At 40.1% G+C, this 17,617-nt stretch overlaps 2 protein-coding genes across 3 annotated transcripts in view; one reads left to right on the forward strand and one right to left on the reverse strand.

Annotated features, from left to right (window-relative positions):
• Window positions 1–7,236, reverse strand: part of ankrd11 (ankyrin repeat domain 11) — a 213,297-nt gene extending 206,061 nt beyond the window's left edge. Inside the window, exon 1 of the mRNA XM_060838042.1 lies at window positions 6,869–7,236. The gene's annotated coding sequence lies outside the window, so the exon portion shown is untranslated. The remainder of the gene's footprint in view (window positions 1–6,868) is intronic.
• A 9,925-nt stretch (window positions 7,237–17,161) lies between these two features.
• Window positions 17,162–17,617, forward strand: part of spg7 (SPG7 matrix AAA peptidase subunit, paraplegin) — a 66,875-nt gene continuing 66,419 nt past the window's right edge. For both annotated transcript variants that reach the window (XM_060838044.1, XM_060838043.1), the window contains exon 1: window positions 17,162–17,408. In XM_060838044.1, the coding sequence (XP_060694027.1) occupies window positions 17,172–17,408 (237 nt within the window). In that variant the 5' untranslated portion in view covers window positions 17,162–17,171. The remainder of the gene's footprint in view (window positions 17,409–17,617) is intronic.

Raw genomic sequence — 17,617 nt, forward strand, 5'->3', positions numbered from 1 at the left:
CCTATTAACTCCAGTTTTACTAAGAATCAGAGGAAAAACTCTCCACTGGTTGGAGGTATGGACATCACAAAAGGAAGATGTTTATGGTTGTTGGAGGTCAATCATCTCAATTCTAAGGTGTAGTGATTGGAACCAAGTGTACCTCATTGGCTACCAGGTCCTGAATTGGCCCACATTAACAACCCCAAAAAGGAGGCACAGTCTGACCAATATTAACAGGAGATTTAGAATCTGCTCAGTTCAGGGGACTAGCTCTGAGCTGGTTGGCTACAGCCAGTGTAATGTGCACAAGTAAATAAAAGGGTGAATTGGTGAGGGATACCAGCTTCTATGCAGTTATTTCACAAGGCACCTCTGCAGGAGTTCCCCAGGCAGTTTCCTTGACCCAACGTGCTGCTTCAGCAACCTTCCCTCTATCATAAAAAGGTTACAAATGGGAATATTTGCTAATAATCAGTTTCAACATCATTTAACTCCTCAGATACTGAAGCAGTTCATGTCCAATATCTGGCTTCAACTGACAAGTGGGAAGTAACACACATATTACACAAATGCCAGGCAATTAGACCAATAAAAGAGTCTAAATTTCACCGCTTGACATTCAATGCCATTAATATTGTTCAAGCACCACCACAGCTCTCCCCCCGCCCCCCAACATCAACACCTTGGGGGCAAATTACTGCAGATGATGGAATCTGTTCTGTAAACAAAAGGTGGAGATCATAGCAGGTCAGGCAGCATCTAGAGAGAGAAAGCAAGCTAATGTTTTGAGTATAGATGACTGTTCAGAGCTGAAGTAAAGTGTGGAGGGGCCAACCTTAAGACAATAATGGGCATAGAGAGGTGGGTTTGGAGCACTGTGGGAGAAAGGATGTTGATAGTTCAGATTAAGTGATCAGAATGGGAGAATGGCCTGACCCGCTGTGATCTCCAGCATTTTGTTTTCAACACCCTGGGGGGTACTATTAACCAGAAAATGTACTGGATACAACATATAAATACTTTGGATGTAAGAGCAAGTCGGAGGTTTGGAATTCTGCAGCACATAACTTAGAGTCCCCAAAACTTGACCATCATGGATAAGGCCCAAGTCAGGACTATGAAGGAGTACACGCTGTTTGCCCACGTTAGTGCAGCTCCAACAACATTCAAGAAGTTTGATACAATCAAGGCCCAATCAGCCTACTTAATTGGCCAGCATCTCCACAAACATTCACCCCCTTCGCCATTGATGCACAGCATCAGCAGTGTATACCATCTAAAGATGCATTGCCAAAATTCACCAAAGCAACATTTTTCCAGCCACTTATACCCAACCATGACTTTGTCATTATTCCAATGTCATTGGGTCAAAATCCCTAAATACCCTCCCTCAGAACATTGTGGGTGTGCTACACCAAATGGACTGCAGTGGTTCAAGGAAAGACAGCCCACCACCATCCTCATGAGGGAAACAAAATACTGGCAGCCAACCAGCAAGCTCACAGCCAAGATGGAATTCTTTTAAACATCACCTTTACTGTGGCAGCCTTCCATTTCCTATGTGAAGGGTTTGAACTGTATATATCAATTATGTTAAGATAAGAATGTGCCTCAGGAGTCCTGTAAAGTGTGGCTGCCTTTGCTACTTTTGCTGCAGAGGAAAGACAGCAAGCCGAGAAGCTGCACAATTCACTGGTCTGTTTCTCTGGACTTGCTCTTGCTTCTGTTGGATTAGCTTTTCAATTTTGCACAGCCATTCCTATACTCTTCCAAGTTTCCAGGGGTCACTGCAATCAGTAGCTGACTACCTGTGGTCAGCATAAATGTTCACCACCTTCATATTTCACTTGCAAGTATCCTTGCAGCAGAGGAATGGGTGGTCAGCTGTGTTCAGAGCTTCTTCCTGCCAAGCCTATGCTGTCTGTGTCTCACTACTAGAGGAGTACATCAAGGACAAAGATTTGGTCCACTTGCAGTTTGGTGTTCTCAGTTAGGCTACTGTTCTTCCACACATTCTTATACAGTTTAGATACACCAGCTGCAGCTTTTGCAATGGGAATGTTTATTTCAGCATCAAGTGACAGGTTGCTGGTAACTGATGTGCTGAGAAATGTGAAACGAACAACCACAATGTGTCACATCATCGCTGATAGATGACAGGAAAGGTAACGTACTGGACAGTGACATTTGTCTTCCTGGTGATGGTCAAAGCAAACCTTTTGAATGAAGAGTGTATATCACTGCTACTCAAAGTTTTCTTCACTCTGGAATTCTACTACAGTATGAACTTACAGAAATTCTGAATGAGGACTTGACGCACTTTTGTCTTGAATCTCAGCTAAGTCTGAACAGTGTCAGTTGTGGTATGTAAATAGACACCATTGTAGATGGCCCAAAGATACATGGCAGCAAGGAGAAAATTAAAACAAAACAGCAAATGATTCACCTCACTGCAGATCTCAAAAGGTCCAAGATTGTTCCATCATGGCTGACCTTATCTATCATACTGTCATGTAAATACGAGAATACGAACAGCTTGGACAGGTAGCTAACTTTCAAGAGCACATTAAGTAGACCATCTCTACTCACATGGTTGAACACCTTGGTGAGGTCAATGAAGGAACTACATAGTGGTCTTTTTTGGCGGAAGGCATTTTGCAACTGCCAAACTTAAAAGATCACTTAAATTATAAGTCTTCCAGTTCTGAACCAAGACCAGAATTCAGAATAGACACATTCTATCAGGATCTGCAGTATGACATGAACAACATAGTGAATATTTTTCCCAGGATTTACAGGGCGATAGTGCAATTGTTGCTGCAATCACTGCAGTCTCAGTTGTTCTTAGATGGGGTCATAAATGTTGCATCACACATGTCATGGGTCAGTGTCCCTTCTGCTAACAGAGATGAACAGCTGGGTGCATATGCCAGCAGAATCCCACGTAGCTTCGCCTACAGGTTTGAAATCTGATTATAGACAGGCTTTCTGAAGTTTCCTTAGTGACAATATTCTTAATTGAGTTCACGTCAAGGTACTGATCCACCATCTTTTCAACTGTTTATTGCAATCAATGATCTCCTGTTTTTGTTTCCAATGCAGAGCTTTTCTTTGCTTATAGAATTATTTATTTTTTGATCCCTTCATTTATGCCCTTGTCCTTCAACATGACAGACTATCTGAACATCCTGCTAAGAAATTTTAGTCATTGGCACTTCACTGGTGCACTATATTACTTTGAGCTACTCTTGCTGTGTACAGTTTTCTCTTTTGGATTTCTCTTAATTAATGAGAGTGAACTGCTCAGTTTTAGTCAGATTCCATGACATTAGCCACAAATCAGTCAGCATTTTCCAGTCTTGCTTCCCTTATGTGCAATATAGTATACAAAGATGGTGATACAAAGAATGATCCATTTAATTTCCACATTCTGCTGGGGAATACCAAATAGGCGCTTATTGGATTGACTCAGGAACTATTGTTTATCTCTGGACAGGTAGTAAGCCTGACTTTAACATCTCAGCTTGAACGAAAATACTTCAAAAAGGTTGCATCCAAACCCTGGTGCACAGCAAGAACTGATCGTGCCAATCTACACTGTGGCATCTGAACGTAGGGAGAATGTGTTCAGCAAGTCATGTCTCATTATCAAATCCAGCTGGTGCTACTGCCCTGAACGTGCGGCACTGGGATTCTTTGCAACATAACACATTTAACCAAGAAGTGCCCATCTCCTTGCAAAACAGACGATTATCAGAAGAGAATTTCCTCCAATAAAAACTATATTCAAGTCAAGGATCAAAACATTAAAAGGCTCACCATTGTGTAAGCATAATCAAGAGAGAAATATGAGAAAACAGATTAAGGTACTTGTTTCTAATACAAAGGCTTAGCACATTTCGGTTTGAATGCCTGATGTTGTACCTATACCTATGTGTGTACCCAACATATAAATTTGATTATAAGGATGGATGCACTGCAGTCAAGTTTCTCTCATCCTAACATTTTTTTTGAATAAACATTAACCTTTGAAAATATCAACTTCAACATCGAAGATGATTGGAAATCAAATGGAATTTAACAGAAATCACACAAACAACGTAAACAACCGAATATCCCCTGGATTCAATCTCCTACAAGGTTTATGGGAAACATTAAATCACATATGCATAAACTATGACACATCATGTTTGGTACACAAATGGAAAATTAAAGATCTGTGCATCTTTAGTCATTTACACCAGACCTTACACATACAACTTAATGCCCAATTGACAAATGCAAAGGAAGCAACTTTGTGATAGCACTGCACAACACTTGTCACAATTATAGGATTTAGTCAAGTAAAAACAAAATTATAGTTGTTACTGTGGGTCTACGTTAGTCATATGAAAGAGAAAGTTTTACTTACAACTACAAAGCAAACTTCAAGGAACTACTTGGACATGCTGTTAATCAGATCTCTGGCAGCACTGCTAAAACAGCCAACCACCCGTTAGTTCACTAATGGAGATTATTAAATGTTGTTTTGCTTAAAAGTACTTAGTACAGATTTATTATGGGATCAATAAGGCTAAATTCCTGTAACAGTTCAAACATCAATGAGAATTTAAATGGGGGGCATGAATAGTCCTCCAAAAAAAAAGTGACTTAAATAAACAAATTGTTAATCATAGCTGCCCCCATTTCAAGTACCAGATGAATTGTGTCCTTTGATAACATTTCTGGTGGCTAAACTAATATACAAAGTCTTGTACAAAAATTTGTAAAGTTTCATTTTTAAGTCATCGTTAATATTTACCTTTCCAAGGCATGTCTTGCACATGGACAAATTAAATAGACTGCTAGTGGCTTACTGATTGTCTGAAACAGGATTCAATTTCCCAGACAAATTATTTTGTGACAGATGCGACCAACTCTCCAACATGCCTACCATTTCAGCCAACCGAGACAGATGGATGAAAGGTGATACTGGTCTGGTAAGAAACAATTATTTCCTTTTATGTTGTTTGAACTGATGTTCTCTTCTGTTTTTGAAGATATTTAGTAATTACTGGTGTACAAAATAACAGATGTTGGTTGCTCCCCAGTGGCAAGGCAAATTAGTTAATATTCATTCATAAGCCTCAACACCGGGATCTGAAAATAATTTGATTTCAGGTAGCATCATAGTCCAGCGTAATCTAGTCCTTGCTTAACAGCCGTAACCCAGGAGCTTTAATGTAAACTGGTGCCTTTACCACTACCTGAGCTGAGCATTTCAGCAGAGATCACAGATGAAATATGAAAAATCTTAAATGCTCAGTATGATTCTGTGTAGTTTGGACAGGAGTTCAAGGAAGGTTATTTATCATCAAGCTCCCTTATACCATAATACACAAAAAGGTATCTGTGCAAAATAATAAACTCAGTAATTCCAACTTCCATGCTGTGATCTGTATTGAGCAGTTCAACTCAGATGGATCAACAGAACAAGCAAAGGTGCCCTTAGTTGGACAAAGAAAAACAGAATTCCTACCAATATCTGCAATCCACTGACTACTGTTGGAAAGTGGACATTTTGTCTGCAAAACAAATATGTGGTCACACCAAGGACAGATTTGGATTGATTGCAATCTTGATAGAATAGCTTGCCTGCCATGGCAATAAGAAGGAATAAGTTGGAACTGAAGTTAAGGGTTATACATAAATCTTGCCTTGTAGTATTTGTGGGTAGAAGCAGAGTTTACAAGTATATCAAAACATGGGAAGCCCCCAACTTTGTACTTTTGCCTATAATGAGTTAATACAATTGCAACTAGGGAAACAGTAGGAACATTCCAAAAAGGTGAGCTGAGAGGGAAACCAAGACCTGTGTCACATTCCTGACCACTACCCAATGACTGTTGGAATGTCAAGGAGCGTCAGAGAAAAAAACACGGCCTTAATCTTGATCATTTAGCAATAGGACTATTTACACAAGTTGTCGAGGTTTACCGCGAGGATTAAACACTTAGTAGTCCTTTAAAAGCTTATCTATCATCCGTGAAACCTAATCGTACGTTTCAGGACTTAGGAAAGGAAAACATTGGGGTGGCGGGAGGAAATAGAAGCAGTAAATTGTTTTATATGCACTTAATGGTGTAAGTAATTCATTCGTAAGACACAGAGTTAATATTTCAAATGACACCAAACCATTCGTCCACATCACATGGCGGTTAAATTCTGTGCTGCACTTAGATCTCACAAATAAGTACAAGTGTCAGTTATCATCCACTCAAAAGGTCTTAATAATCAGAACGTTATTCGACATTATATATTCAGCTTTCAAGCGGAGGAATTTGCGGTGGTGATACGCAAAGGCTGCGATCTTTTCAGAATTGAAAAACAGACCATTTCTTTATTTTTCTCTAACGATAACTAGGTAAATTGATCCCATGTTCCTACTTTTTGTAGGACTGAAAAGTGATCGCGAATCAGCATCGTTATTCATTAAGACTATCAGATTAACCGAATGAGTACAAAATGCCTTCGACAAGTCGCATTTTGTGGCTATAAGTACACTCCATATAGGCATAAAACAAATATTTAATTCGTCTCTCATAAAACATTATTCCAAAGGAATTAACTTGGAGGACGCTGCAAAAACAAAGTACCACAAATAATCGAAAAAAAAGGTTATCGATCGCACGCTTCGCATAGCTACAAATTGTTTCAATAAATATCAGAATACTGTTTGGGGGAGAAGAGATACGGGGAGCACCAATCTTTCTGCTAAGGACTGAAAACACAGGAATACAACATAAACACGTTCTCAGCACAACTATCATACTACGTGTGAGTGTAAATTATTTCGGGCTTCTGTCTAATGCCCTTTCAGTTTGCCGCAGTCCTTCCTTTCACTTACCGCTCCAGTGTGTTGTAGTGGGTGGGGGTGGGGGTGAGGGTGAGGGAGGGAAGGCCCCACTGTCCTCACACGAGTCCCAGACTGCCGTCTCCCATTCACAATCTCACTTCGGGGCCCAGCCGAGTGTTTTCAGACCTCAATCCGCAGTACTCTGATCTTGGCCGGAAATTTCTCTTCCTCCCCTCCCCCTTTCAACCTCCTTCGGAACAAATAAAACCGAGCATAAGAAACAAAGTCAAAGACACGTCTCGAGACTTCGGACTTTAAGACAAACCGCTTCCTCTCCGTCGCCGCTCTGAAGAGTGCAGGCGGTTAAAAGAAAAGCTAAACGCTTTAATTTTGAGGAAAATAATTTCGAAACATTAGAAAAAAACGTTTTCAAACGGCCTTTGACTTTCCGCGGGCCTGCCTAGAACGACACCTCCGATTGGTCCACGCTTGGTCACGCGACACTCCAACCAAAGCGCACTGTAAGAAAGCTCCCGATTGGTTCAGCCGTCTACCGGAAGCGTTTTTGTTTCTTTGCAGGGAAAATTAAATTGATCCAAAGGTTGAAAGCAATTTGTACATAAAATGCAGCAACATAGTTGCCAACATAAATGTGTTAAAAGTAATGTTTTCCGCATGTTGACCTTTGGCCTCCTGAGGCCAGGTCGGTTAAATCACGTGACGGCTGGCGAAGCATCGAGCTGTTGTCTCGTTATTTTTGCGTTTACACCTTTAAATCTCTTTTTTAAGTTATTCTGAAGAAAAGTTAAACGAGGCTCGAAATCTTAATAGTCTGTCTCTCGGTTGCTAGACCCGCTTGGTTTCTTCCTGTGCTCTCTGTTTTCGTCTCAGTTCTCTATCATCCGCTATAATTTTATCACTTGTATCGTTTCCTCTAATTTGATTATCTTTGTTCAAAGTATTTGCATATGGTTTGTACCCAGTAATGTACAATTTCCGCAACTGTTTTCGCTGTGTTAAAGTGAAAGTCATTCAATAATTCGTGTACAATGAATTTAAAGTGATCTGTGGGAGTCGTTTTACTTAAATCTCGATACGAATTACTAATATTTAGACGTCGTAAATTCTATGAATTTGAAAATCTAACTTAAATTTCTCAAGATTTGGACTGTTTGTAGAGTTCCATAGCGGTACTTATCGTGTCCGTTTAAAGATTACAACTTCCAAAATCTTTCAACTGGTATCTATATGACTGAAGCTGCTAGTACTAATTTGAGAGAGAAACGATGTAAAACAAATGTTTAAATACCAACCTACTGAGTCATAGAGATGTACAGCATGGTCCTTTGATCCAACCTATCCATGATGATCAGATATCCCAACCCAATCCAGTCCCACCTACCAGCACCCGGCTCATATCTATCCAAACACTTCCTATTCATACACCCATTCAAATGCCTCTTAAGTGTTGCAATTGTACCAGCCTCCACCACATCCTATGGCAGCTCATTCCATACACATACCACCCTCTGTGTGATAATGTTGCCCCTTAGGTCTCTTTTATATCTTTCCTCTCTCACCCTAAACCTATGCCCTCTAGTTCTGGACTCCCCAACCCCAGGGAAAAGACTTTGCCTATTTACTCTCTCCATGCCCCTCATAATCTTGTAAACCTCTATAATGTCACCCCTCAACCTCCAATGATCCAGGGAAAACCGCCCCAGCCTGTTCAGCCCCTCCCTATAGCTCAAATCTTCCAACCCTGGCAACGTCCTTGTAAATATTTTCTGAACCCTTTCAAGTTTCACAACATCTTTCCAATAGGAAGGAGACCAGAATTGCACGCAGTATTTGAACAGTGGCCTAACCAATGTCCTATACAGCCGCAAAATGACCTCGCAACACCTGTAATCAGTACTCTGACCAGAAAAGGAAAGCATACCAAATGCCTTCTTCACTATCCTATCTACCTGCGACTCCACTTTCAAGGAGCTATGAAGCTGCACTCCAAGGTCTCTTTGTTCAGCAACACTTCCTAGGACCTTACCATTAAGTGTATAATTCCTGCTAAGATTTGTTTTCCCAAAATGCAGCACCTCGCATTTATCGGAATTAAACTCCATCTGCCACTTCTCAGCCCATTGACCCATCTGGTCCAGATCCTGTTGCAATCTGAGGTAACCCTCTTCGCTGTCCACTACACCTCCAATTTTGGTATTACCTGCAAACTTACTAACTGTACCTCTTATGCTCACATCCAAATCATTTACATAAATGACAAATAGTAGAGGACCCAGCACCGATCCTTGTGGCACTCCACTGGTCACAGGCCTCCAGTCTGAAAAACAACCCTCCGCCATCATCTTCTGTCTTCTTCCTTTGAGCCAGTTCTATATCCAACTGGCGAGTTCTCCCTGTGTTCCATGAGATCTAACTTTGCTCATTAGTCTCCCATGGGGAACCTTGTTGAATACTCACTGAAGTCCATATAGATCACATCTACTGCTCTTCCTGCATCAATCTTCTTTGTTCCTTCTTCAGTCCTCCCAAGCAGAAGTTTGTTGGACAGAGTGGCATAAAAATATGGTTTAAACTAAAAGCCCTTCCTTAAACTTGTTTGTGCTTCAGGAGTCGTTTCTCTCCTTGCTTTACAATGTTTATAAAACTTAACTCCACTGGACAACCACGAGACAAATCAATCCTAAAACTAGGAAAGAAAATCCTTAATTGTCAAGGTGGTCCAATGCTTTCAACAGTATTTGCTCTGTATTCAATGTTATTTTTAATTGATAAACTTGTCAAGTTTCCTTAAGTAGAAGGAAGATATTAATATGTTGCAAGAATAGTGAAATTGTCATTATGGTACAGAGGCAACAAAAATCAAGTCTTGAGAAATCATATGATCAATATTTGTTTGTAATCACATTCGTCTGTGTAAGAATCATCTGACAAAATGGGGATTAAATAGAAAATAGGCATTAGACTACGGAATAAGGGAAATCAATATCAGGACAAAGACACCCCCTTCATTTGCAGATAAAATGTATCAAGATAACTTATGGTCTACAGTCATAGAGATGTACAGCATGGAAACAGACACTTTGGTCCAACCTGTCCATGCCGAATTTATTTATTTATTTATTTAAATTTGATATTGAGGTGATGTGTTACCAAGATTTGTCAGGACAATAGGCTGACAATCTTGTTCCAATTATGGTATAGAGATTAGATTTATTTGGTATACTTGTAAATAAAAGCAAAATCTTAAGCTATGTGGAGGAATTGTTTCATGGCATGACAATAGACCTGGTTGTTGTAAAAATCTATAAAAGTAAAGATTTTCTGATTTGAAAAATTCTATATTTATGATTAAACTTAAAAGTTCTACTCCTTTGTATTATTGCACATATTTTTCTACTCATTCACAAGAATCCAGATGTCACTGGCAAAGCCAGCAAATATTGCTCATTCCTGACTGACCTTGAAGTGGTAAGCATGCAACTAAATTGAGTCTTAAATTCTGTCTGAAATAGACACTTGAGTTGTTTGGGTCTAGAGTCACATTTAGGCAAAACTTGGTAGCAAGTTTCCTTTCTGAAAGGACATTATTAACTTTTTTATTACAGGTGGATTTAATTAACTGACTTTGAATTCCCCAGCTGCTGTGATGGAATTTGAGCTGATATCAGATCATAATCCCTGGATTAGTAGTCTATTAACAATAATCATTATGTAATATTCCCAATCTTAAATTTGTGATGGAATAAATACTGAGGCACATTTTCCCAATGGCTGTGAAATTTTGAATTTCAGCCATGTCAAAATGGATACTGTTAATTTTAAATTTACCTGTCCCAAACATACTGTGGAGTACCCTTAAAATTGGTTTATGTAATGAATGTTCTAAGAGTATTGCCTAAATTTGGGATAGCTTGTCCAAAAAAAAAGTCAATACATTAAGAAAAACAGAATGCAAAGATACTGAAAATCTTTAGTTTCACAAATGTTTACTCATCAATTGGTTTTGCAGAAAGCTCCTCCCTAGTCCTAAATTAACAATAAGTTGTGATGCCTCCATGGTTAGATGGTTAGTTCTGATGAAGAATTACCAGTTTTGAAACCTTAACTTGGCTTTCTTCCCACAGATGCTGGTAAACTTGCTGTAAACAATTTTTTTTTTTGTTTCAGATCTTAAGCCTGGGCAATTTCTTTTTTTTAATTGCACACATGGAGCAGATGAGTTTGTGTCAACCATTATTTGCAGGGATGTAGGATCCATTTTTAAAAAGTTGAAACAATTAAAAGAATTAAATGGCCAGTCAACCTTGCAATGAAAGTGACTTCTTTACTCTATCTTTGTTACTATCACTTTATAAAGCAATAAACAGCCTATCAGTAATGCACTGTCTAAAGTTGTTTTTTCTAGTGACTATTGATTCACTGTGGAGGATGTTTCTCTTTTTTTAGCTAGCAAATATCCTACAGTGAACAAGAGTACCATTCTTTGAAATTGCTCAATTCTCAATGCCTCGAGTTCTGTCGTTGTGCTCACAACCATGCACCTGACAAGAATGTGCAAGGCTACATAAACAAAAAAGTCTTGTATTCTATGAATGTGCAATGGTATGTCATGCCAACAGCATAATTTCAGACTAAAGTGCCAACTAACTCTGGAAGCATCCACAACTCCCTTATCCTTTAATTTGGGACTAGTGAGCAAGTTTCTGTAACACTGATGAGTGAATGTTTGTTAAACTAGAGATTTCCAATGTCTTTGCACTCTGTTATTTTTATGTATTGACTTTTTTGGACAAGTTCTTGGCATCAAGCCTTTCCAGCAATGCCCATGTTCCAAGAATTTTCAATATGTCACTTGTAGTGGCAAATTATGTTTTTCTTTACCTTGTGACACTAAGTATTGCCTGGGTGGAAAGGTGATGACAGAACTAGGCAGGCACTGCTTTGATGTCATTTGCTATCACTTTGCCTCTGTTTGTTTGTTGCTGAATATTTTTAAAATGTTGTATGGCTCCCCTCCAATTTTTCGTCCTTCCAGAAAGTCAACTTTATTCAAAATTCTGCTTTCTATGTCCTTACTCATCATTCTATTTGACCTGAGCCCCATGCCCAGTATGTGGGCTCTCACTCCAGCTGGGCTTGATTTCTTTTCCGATCACTCCATTGCCTTGTCCCTGTCCACATTTGTGATCCATCTGGTTCACTAATATCCTTTATGGAGGATTGCATGTCTGTTATAGAACTTATCTGATATTTCATGTCTGATTTTCTGTCTGTTTAAATTAACGCAAATTTTCAACATGATCACCTTCCTTAAATGTATTTCACTCTCCCTACCCATCTTGGCCGAGCTAATTTTTAAGCAGCAAAGGTTTTGAAAAAAAACTACCCAATAGACTCTAACTTCCAAAATAGCATAATCCCTTTTTAAGATAAGATCTTAAAATAATCATGTGCTTCTCTTTATTTCTAATATTTTAAAGATAAACACATTTGTGAACATTTTTGTAGCTCAAAATGTAAATTCTGGAACCAACTTTCATTGCTTCATAAAATTTCAAAATACAATGCTTTCTTAACTTAGAGTATTCAAAAAAGCTAGTTATTTCACCATTGAACCAAATATGAAACATTTAGGAAGTTGTGATATTCGTATTGTTATATTATTTGAATTATTTCACCTAACTTGTGGGATGCATGTTTTTCAAACAGAATGCTTTATGTTGTTGTGGTTCTGTTCGCCAAGCTGGGAATTTGTGTTGCAGACATTTTGTCTCCTGTCTAGGAGACATCCTCAGTGCTTGGGAGCCTCCTGTGAAGCGCTTCTGTGGTGTTTCCTCCGGCATTTATAGTGGTTTGTCTCTGCCGCTTCCGGTTGTCAGTTCCAGCTGTCCGCTGCAGTGGCCGGTATATTGGGTCCAGGTTGATGTGTTTGTTGATAGAATTTGTGGATGAGTGCCATGCCTCTAGGAATTCCCTGGCTGTTCTCTGTTTGGCTTGTCCTATAATAGTAGTGTTGTCCCAGTTGAACTCATGTTGCTTGTCATCTGCGTGTGTGGCTACTAAGGACAACTGGTCATGTCGCTTCGTGGCTAGTTGCTGTTCGTGGATACGGATCATTAGCTGTCTTCCCGCCCCAACACACACAAAAGGAGTTGTATCAAGACACTGTTTAAAAGGGTCACAACACACTGCAGTACACCAGAACTGCAAAAAGAGGAAGAAGAACACCTCTACAATGTATTCGCCAAAAACAGATACCCCGCAATGTCATCAACAGATGCCAAAGGGAAAGACAATGGAATGAGGACATGCCACAACCCAAAGGACTAGCCACATTACCATACATCAGGATCATTTCTGAACTGACAGCCAGACTACTATGACCACTAGGACTCATAACAGCACACAAACCAACAGCCACTCTCAGACAACAACTCACCAGGACAAAGGACCCGATACCCAGCATGAGCAAAACCAATGTAGTGTACAAAATCCCATGCAAGGACTGCACAAAACACTACATAGGACAAACAGGAAGACCGCTAATGATCCGTATCCAACGAAACGACATGACCAGCTATCCTTAGTAGCCACACATGCAAATGACAAGCAACGTGACTTCGACTGGGTCAATACTACTATTATAGGACAAGCCAAACAGCAAACAGCCAGGGAACTCCTAGAGGCATGGCACTCATCCACAAATTCTATCAACAAACACATTGACCTGGACCCAATATACCGGTCACTGCAGCGGACAGCTGGAACTGACAACCGAAAGCGGGAGAGACAAACCATTATAAATGCCGGAGGAAACAACACAGAAGCGCTTCACAGGAGGCTCCCAAGTACAGGATGTCCCCTAGACAGGGGACGAAATGTCTGCAACACAAATTCCCAGCTCAGCAAACAGAACCACAACAACGAGCACCCGAGCTACAAATCTTCTCACAAATTTTGAAGAATGCTTTATGTTGTGATTTCATAAAGATTAATTCACACACAAACCATCTTGGGGGCAAGAGATTCTGAAAAATTCAGTTATCTATAGTTAGTCCCGTCAATTAAATTTACAAAACTGGTGTCTGTGAAAATTATTGATGTGAAGCACTAAAGGAACAAAATTAATGTCAGTCAGGATGACAATCTCAAATGTAATCAAACTGATTATAAAAATATTCGTCTTGAATGGCTTTCCTAGAAATCTGTGTGGATTCGTTGGTGTTGAACATGGTTATTTGCTAAAGAATCGCTGTCCTGCTCTGTGCTTAACAGATTCAGGTAGGTAAAAACAATGACTGCAGATGCTGGAAACCAGATTCTGGATCAGTGGTGCTGGAAGAGCACAGCAGTTCAGGCAGCATCCAACGAGCAGCGCAGATTCACTCTAACTAAATAAATTGGTGTTGACTGCAACTAATCCTTTGCAATTTGCACAAATGCAGAATCATATAATAATCTGGTGAAGCATGAATTCTTACCTGATGATAACATTTGTGTAATTGATGGCAGCTGACTCTTTGAGATATCAGGGTGACCTACCAGCACTCACTTGTTTTTAGTTTTACTTCCCAGTTAATGTTTTTGTTTTTTTCTAAATCACTGCCTTGAGTTGTTTATTCCACCTTTTTTAAAAATCAACATTATTACTATTTCTCTACAGGTATTTCAACTACTTCCACAGTGCTGTTGATTCCACTATCCCAGCCTGTCAGCACTGATACCTTATGTGTTTGAACCAATTCACCAATCTGAACTGAGCCCAAAGATAGGGAATGCCTGGGATTCTTAGCCCTGACTCATGTCTTGAATATCTTGAGATTTCAATGGTCCTTATTTTAAATATTTCTGGCTAGTAGATAATGTATTCAGCTTTTATTTGTCACTGTAGGCTCATTAGTAGCTTGCTTCTGTGTTTTGATGGCTACGTGGGCAAGCTTGAGAAAGCACTTGCTCTCTGGTGACGTGGATGGCTTATCTTGGCTGCTATGGGTATGGTTGTTTAAACGTTTCCTTGCACTGCAAAAGAGTCACGAGTCTTGCATAGCCACATTCATCTCCTTCCACAAGATTTGCAAGCATTCATGGAAGCTCTTTGGCCTCTAGCTCCATGAAGTGTAGTATTTGGCTTGCTCTGCTTATCTCGTCAATCAGGGAATGCTTAGCTTACCTGTTAATGTCTGTGCTGCTACTGACCCTTTTAATCAGTACTTTTTTCTTGGCTGCTCCACTGGGATTTTGATTCTCTTCTGTTTTCAGCCAGCTTTTGCTCCCAATGAGGGGAAGCAGTAGAGAAAAAACAGTGATTGGAATTGTAAGCCAGACCCCAGGCTAATCTTCTGGGTTTATGGGTTGAAATCCACCATGGCAGATGGTGAAATTTTGAAGGAATAAAAAGTTAGCCTAATCATGTCCATGTAACTATTGTCAATTGTTGTTTGAAAACCCATCTGCATCACTAATGTACTTTTAGGGGGTGGAGAGATAAATGAGTAAGGCTGGGGGAAGGTAGCTGAGAGTACAATAGATGGATGGAGGTGGGGGTAAAAGTGATAGATTGGAGGGGAGAGTGGAGTGATGGGTAGGAAGGAAGATGGACAGATGGGACAGGTCATGAGGATGGTTGGAACTGGGGTAAGGTGGTGGGGGAAGAGAATGTGAAAACATTCTCTGAACATCTCCAGGTTACCCGTACCAATGAACCCACTGATACCACTGCCCTGTGACCGAACACTTGAACTCCCCCTCCCACTCTGTCAAGGACATGCAGGCCCTGGCCCTTCTCTGTCACTACTCCCTTTCCACCCAAGGACAACTCATCTTCTGCCTTGGGACCCTCCAACCCCATGCCATCAACATGGATTTCACCAGTTTCCTCATTTCCACCACCCCCCTCCCCCATATTATCCCAGTTCCAACCTTCCAGCTTAGCACAGTCTTCATGACCTGTCCCATCTGTCCATCTTCCTTCTCACCAATCCGCTCTACTTTCCCATCCGACCTATCACCTTTACCTCCTTTACTACCCAAAACCAAACCGCCACAATTGTAAGAGATTCAACAACTTGACAAAGATGGTTATGGTTACAGTTAAATCAACGTGAATGCACACCCTTGCACATTCTCTCAGCTTCATTTATCTCCTTATCTATCATATGCTTTCTATTTCAGCACCTGAATATTGTGACAACTCATTATAGCTAAGGGCTACCACAAAGTAATTCTTTACTTAATGCTGTTTCAATTTACTTTGCGTGATGCAGGAGCTTCTGCTAGGCTTGAAGGAAACTTGTGTTAAAGTGACAACTTATCTCATGGACAGCATGACTTCTTGTGAAACAAGTCTCCATAACATTTATAGAAGCAAAATAGCTCTCTACCTAATGAGAAAAAGTCTGCAATCAGTACCATAGAATTACAAAGGAGAAGGACTGTTGCTCGTCTTGATCTATGTTTGGAGTATGTATACGGGGTACAATTTCAAAATTTGCAGATTATACAAAACTACATATTTGTGAACAGAGGTTAGTGACAGATGTCAAGAAGCTCATGGAATGATTAGACAGATGCAAAATAAAATTTAATCAAGAAATGTGGTGTTCTTGACAAAAACCAAAGGATCGAAAACTGAAGGGCACTGAAAGCTATTGGCATTTGATGAAAGGAGGAACAAATTAGTGCAGATGTGGAATCTGTACTGAAAACAAGTGCTGGAGATCACAGCACGTTAGGCAGCATCTAAGAAGGGCTATGAAGAAGGGCTTCTGCCCGAAACGTCGATTCTCTTGTTCCTTTGATGCTGCCTGACCTGCTGCGCTTTTCCAGCAACACATTTTTAAGCACTGATCTCCAGCATCTGCAGTCCTCACTTTCTCCTAGCATCTATGGACAGGCAGCAAGCTAACATCTCGAGTCATCTCGGCCTTCTGTGCTGTAACTGTGCTGAGATTCTAAGACCTGAAATAATTTGAAATATTAACACAGTACAAGTAGTCATAAATTGATTATCGCCTGTAAAGGCAGAAATTGCTGGGAAGACTCATCTGTGGGGGAAAATAGAATTAACGTTTCAACTGTTCCAACAATATCTGTTTTTGTTTCTGATTTCCAGCATTCGCCTTTTTGTTTTGGGTTTTTTTTTGCCTATAAAGACAAATTGATTTGAGAAATTGTTAAGTCATTCTCGATTGTTCAACATAGCGCTGTACATTGTTTTGCCATCAGGCGCGCGCATTCACTGTTCAACTCCCCAGCCTGGAGCAGTGCGCCTGCGCGCCGGTGTTTCTGACGCATTGCTAAGTTGTCAGAGCAGGCGACGGACAGTTGTTTCAAGATGGCCGCCTGGTTAGTTTGGCAGCTGCAGCATCATAGCGGCTGTGCGAGAAATCTTCCATCAGTATTGTGGTCTTGCAACAAAAAGACTTGGCAATTTCGGACTTTCGCTTTGAGTGCTGCTTTCCAGAGAGAGGCCTTGAGATGGAACTTTGCCAGTGGAATTTGTGACTTCGGAAGGACACGATTTGATTCCAGTAGGTCCTGTTGTCATCAAGACAGGGATCCTATTTTAAAGGTGAGTACGTGTTATTTGTATTGTTTTTCGAGGAAATGTTAGATTTACATTTTGTTGAAAATAACTTCGATTGTTATTGATGTTATGAAATAGCTGCACGAGTTCTGTATTTTATACTTAGGAGGACTGACGTCCAAATCCTCAAAAATCCATTGTGTCACATTAAATGGTAGGGTAATATGGGATATTACTGAAATTAATTTAGGCAA

Source organism: Hemiscyllium ocellatum, chromosome 17 (genome assembly GCF_020745735.1).
Source record: "Hemiscyllium ocellatum isolate sHemOce1 chromosome 17, sHemOce1.pat.X.cur, whole genome shotgun sequence".
Lineage (NCBI taxonomy): Eukaryota > Metazoa > Chordata > Chondrichthyes > Orectolobiformes > Hemiscylliidae > Hemiscyllium > Hemiscyllium ocellatum.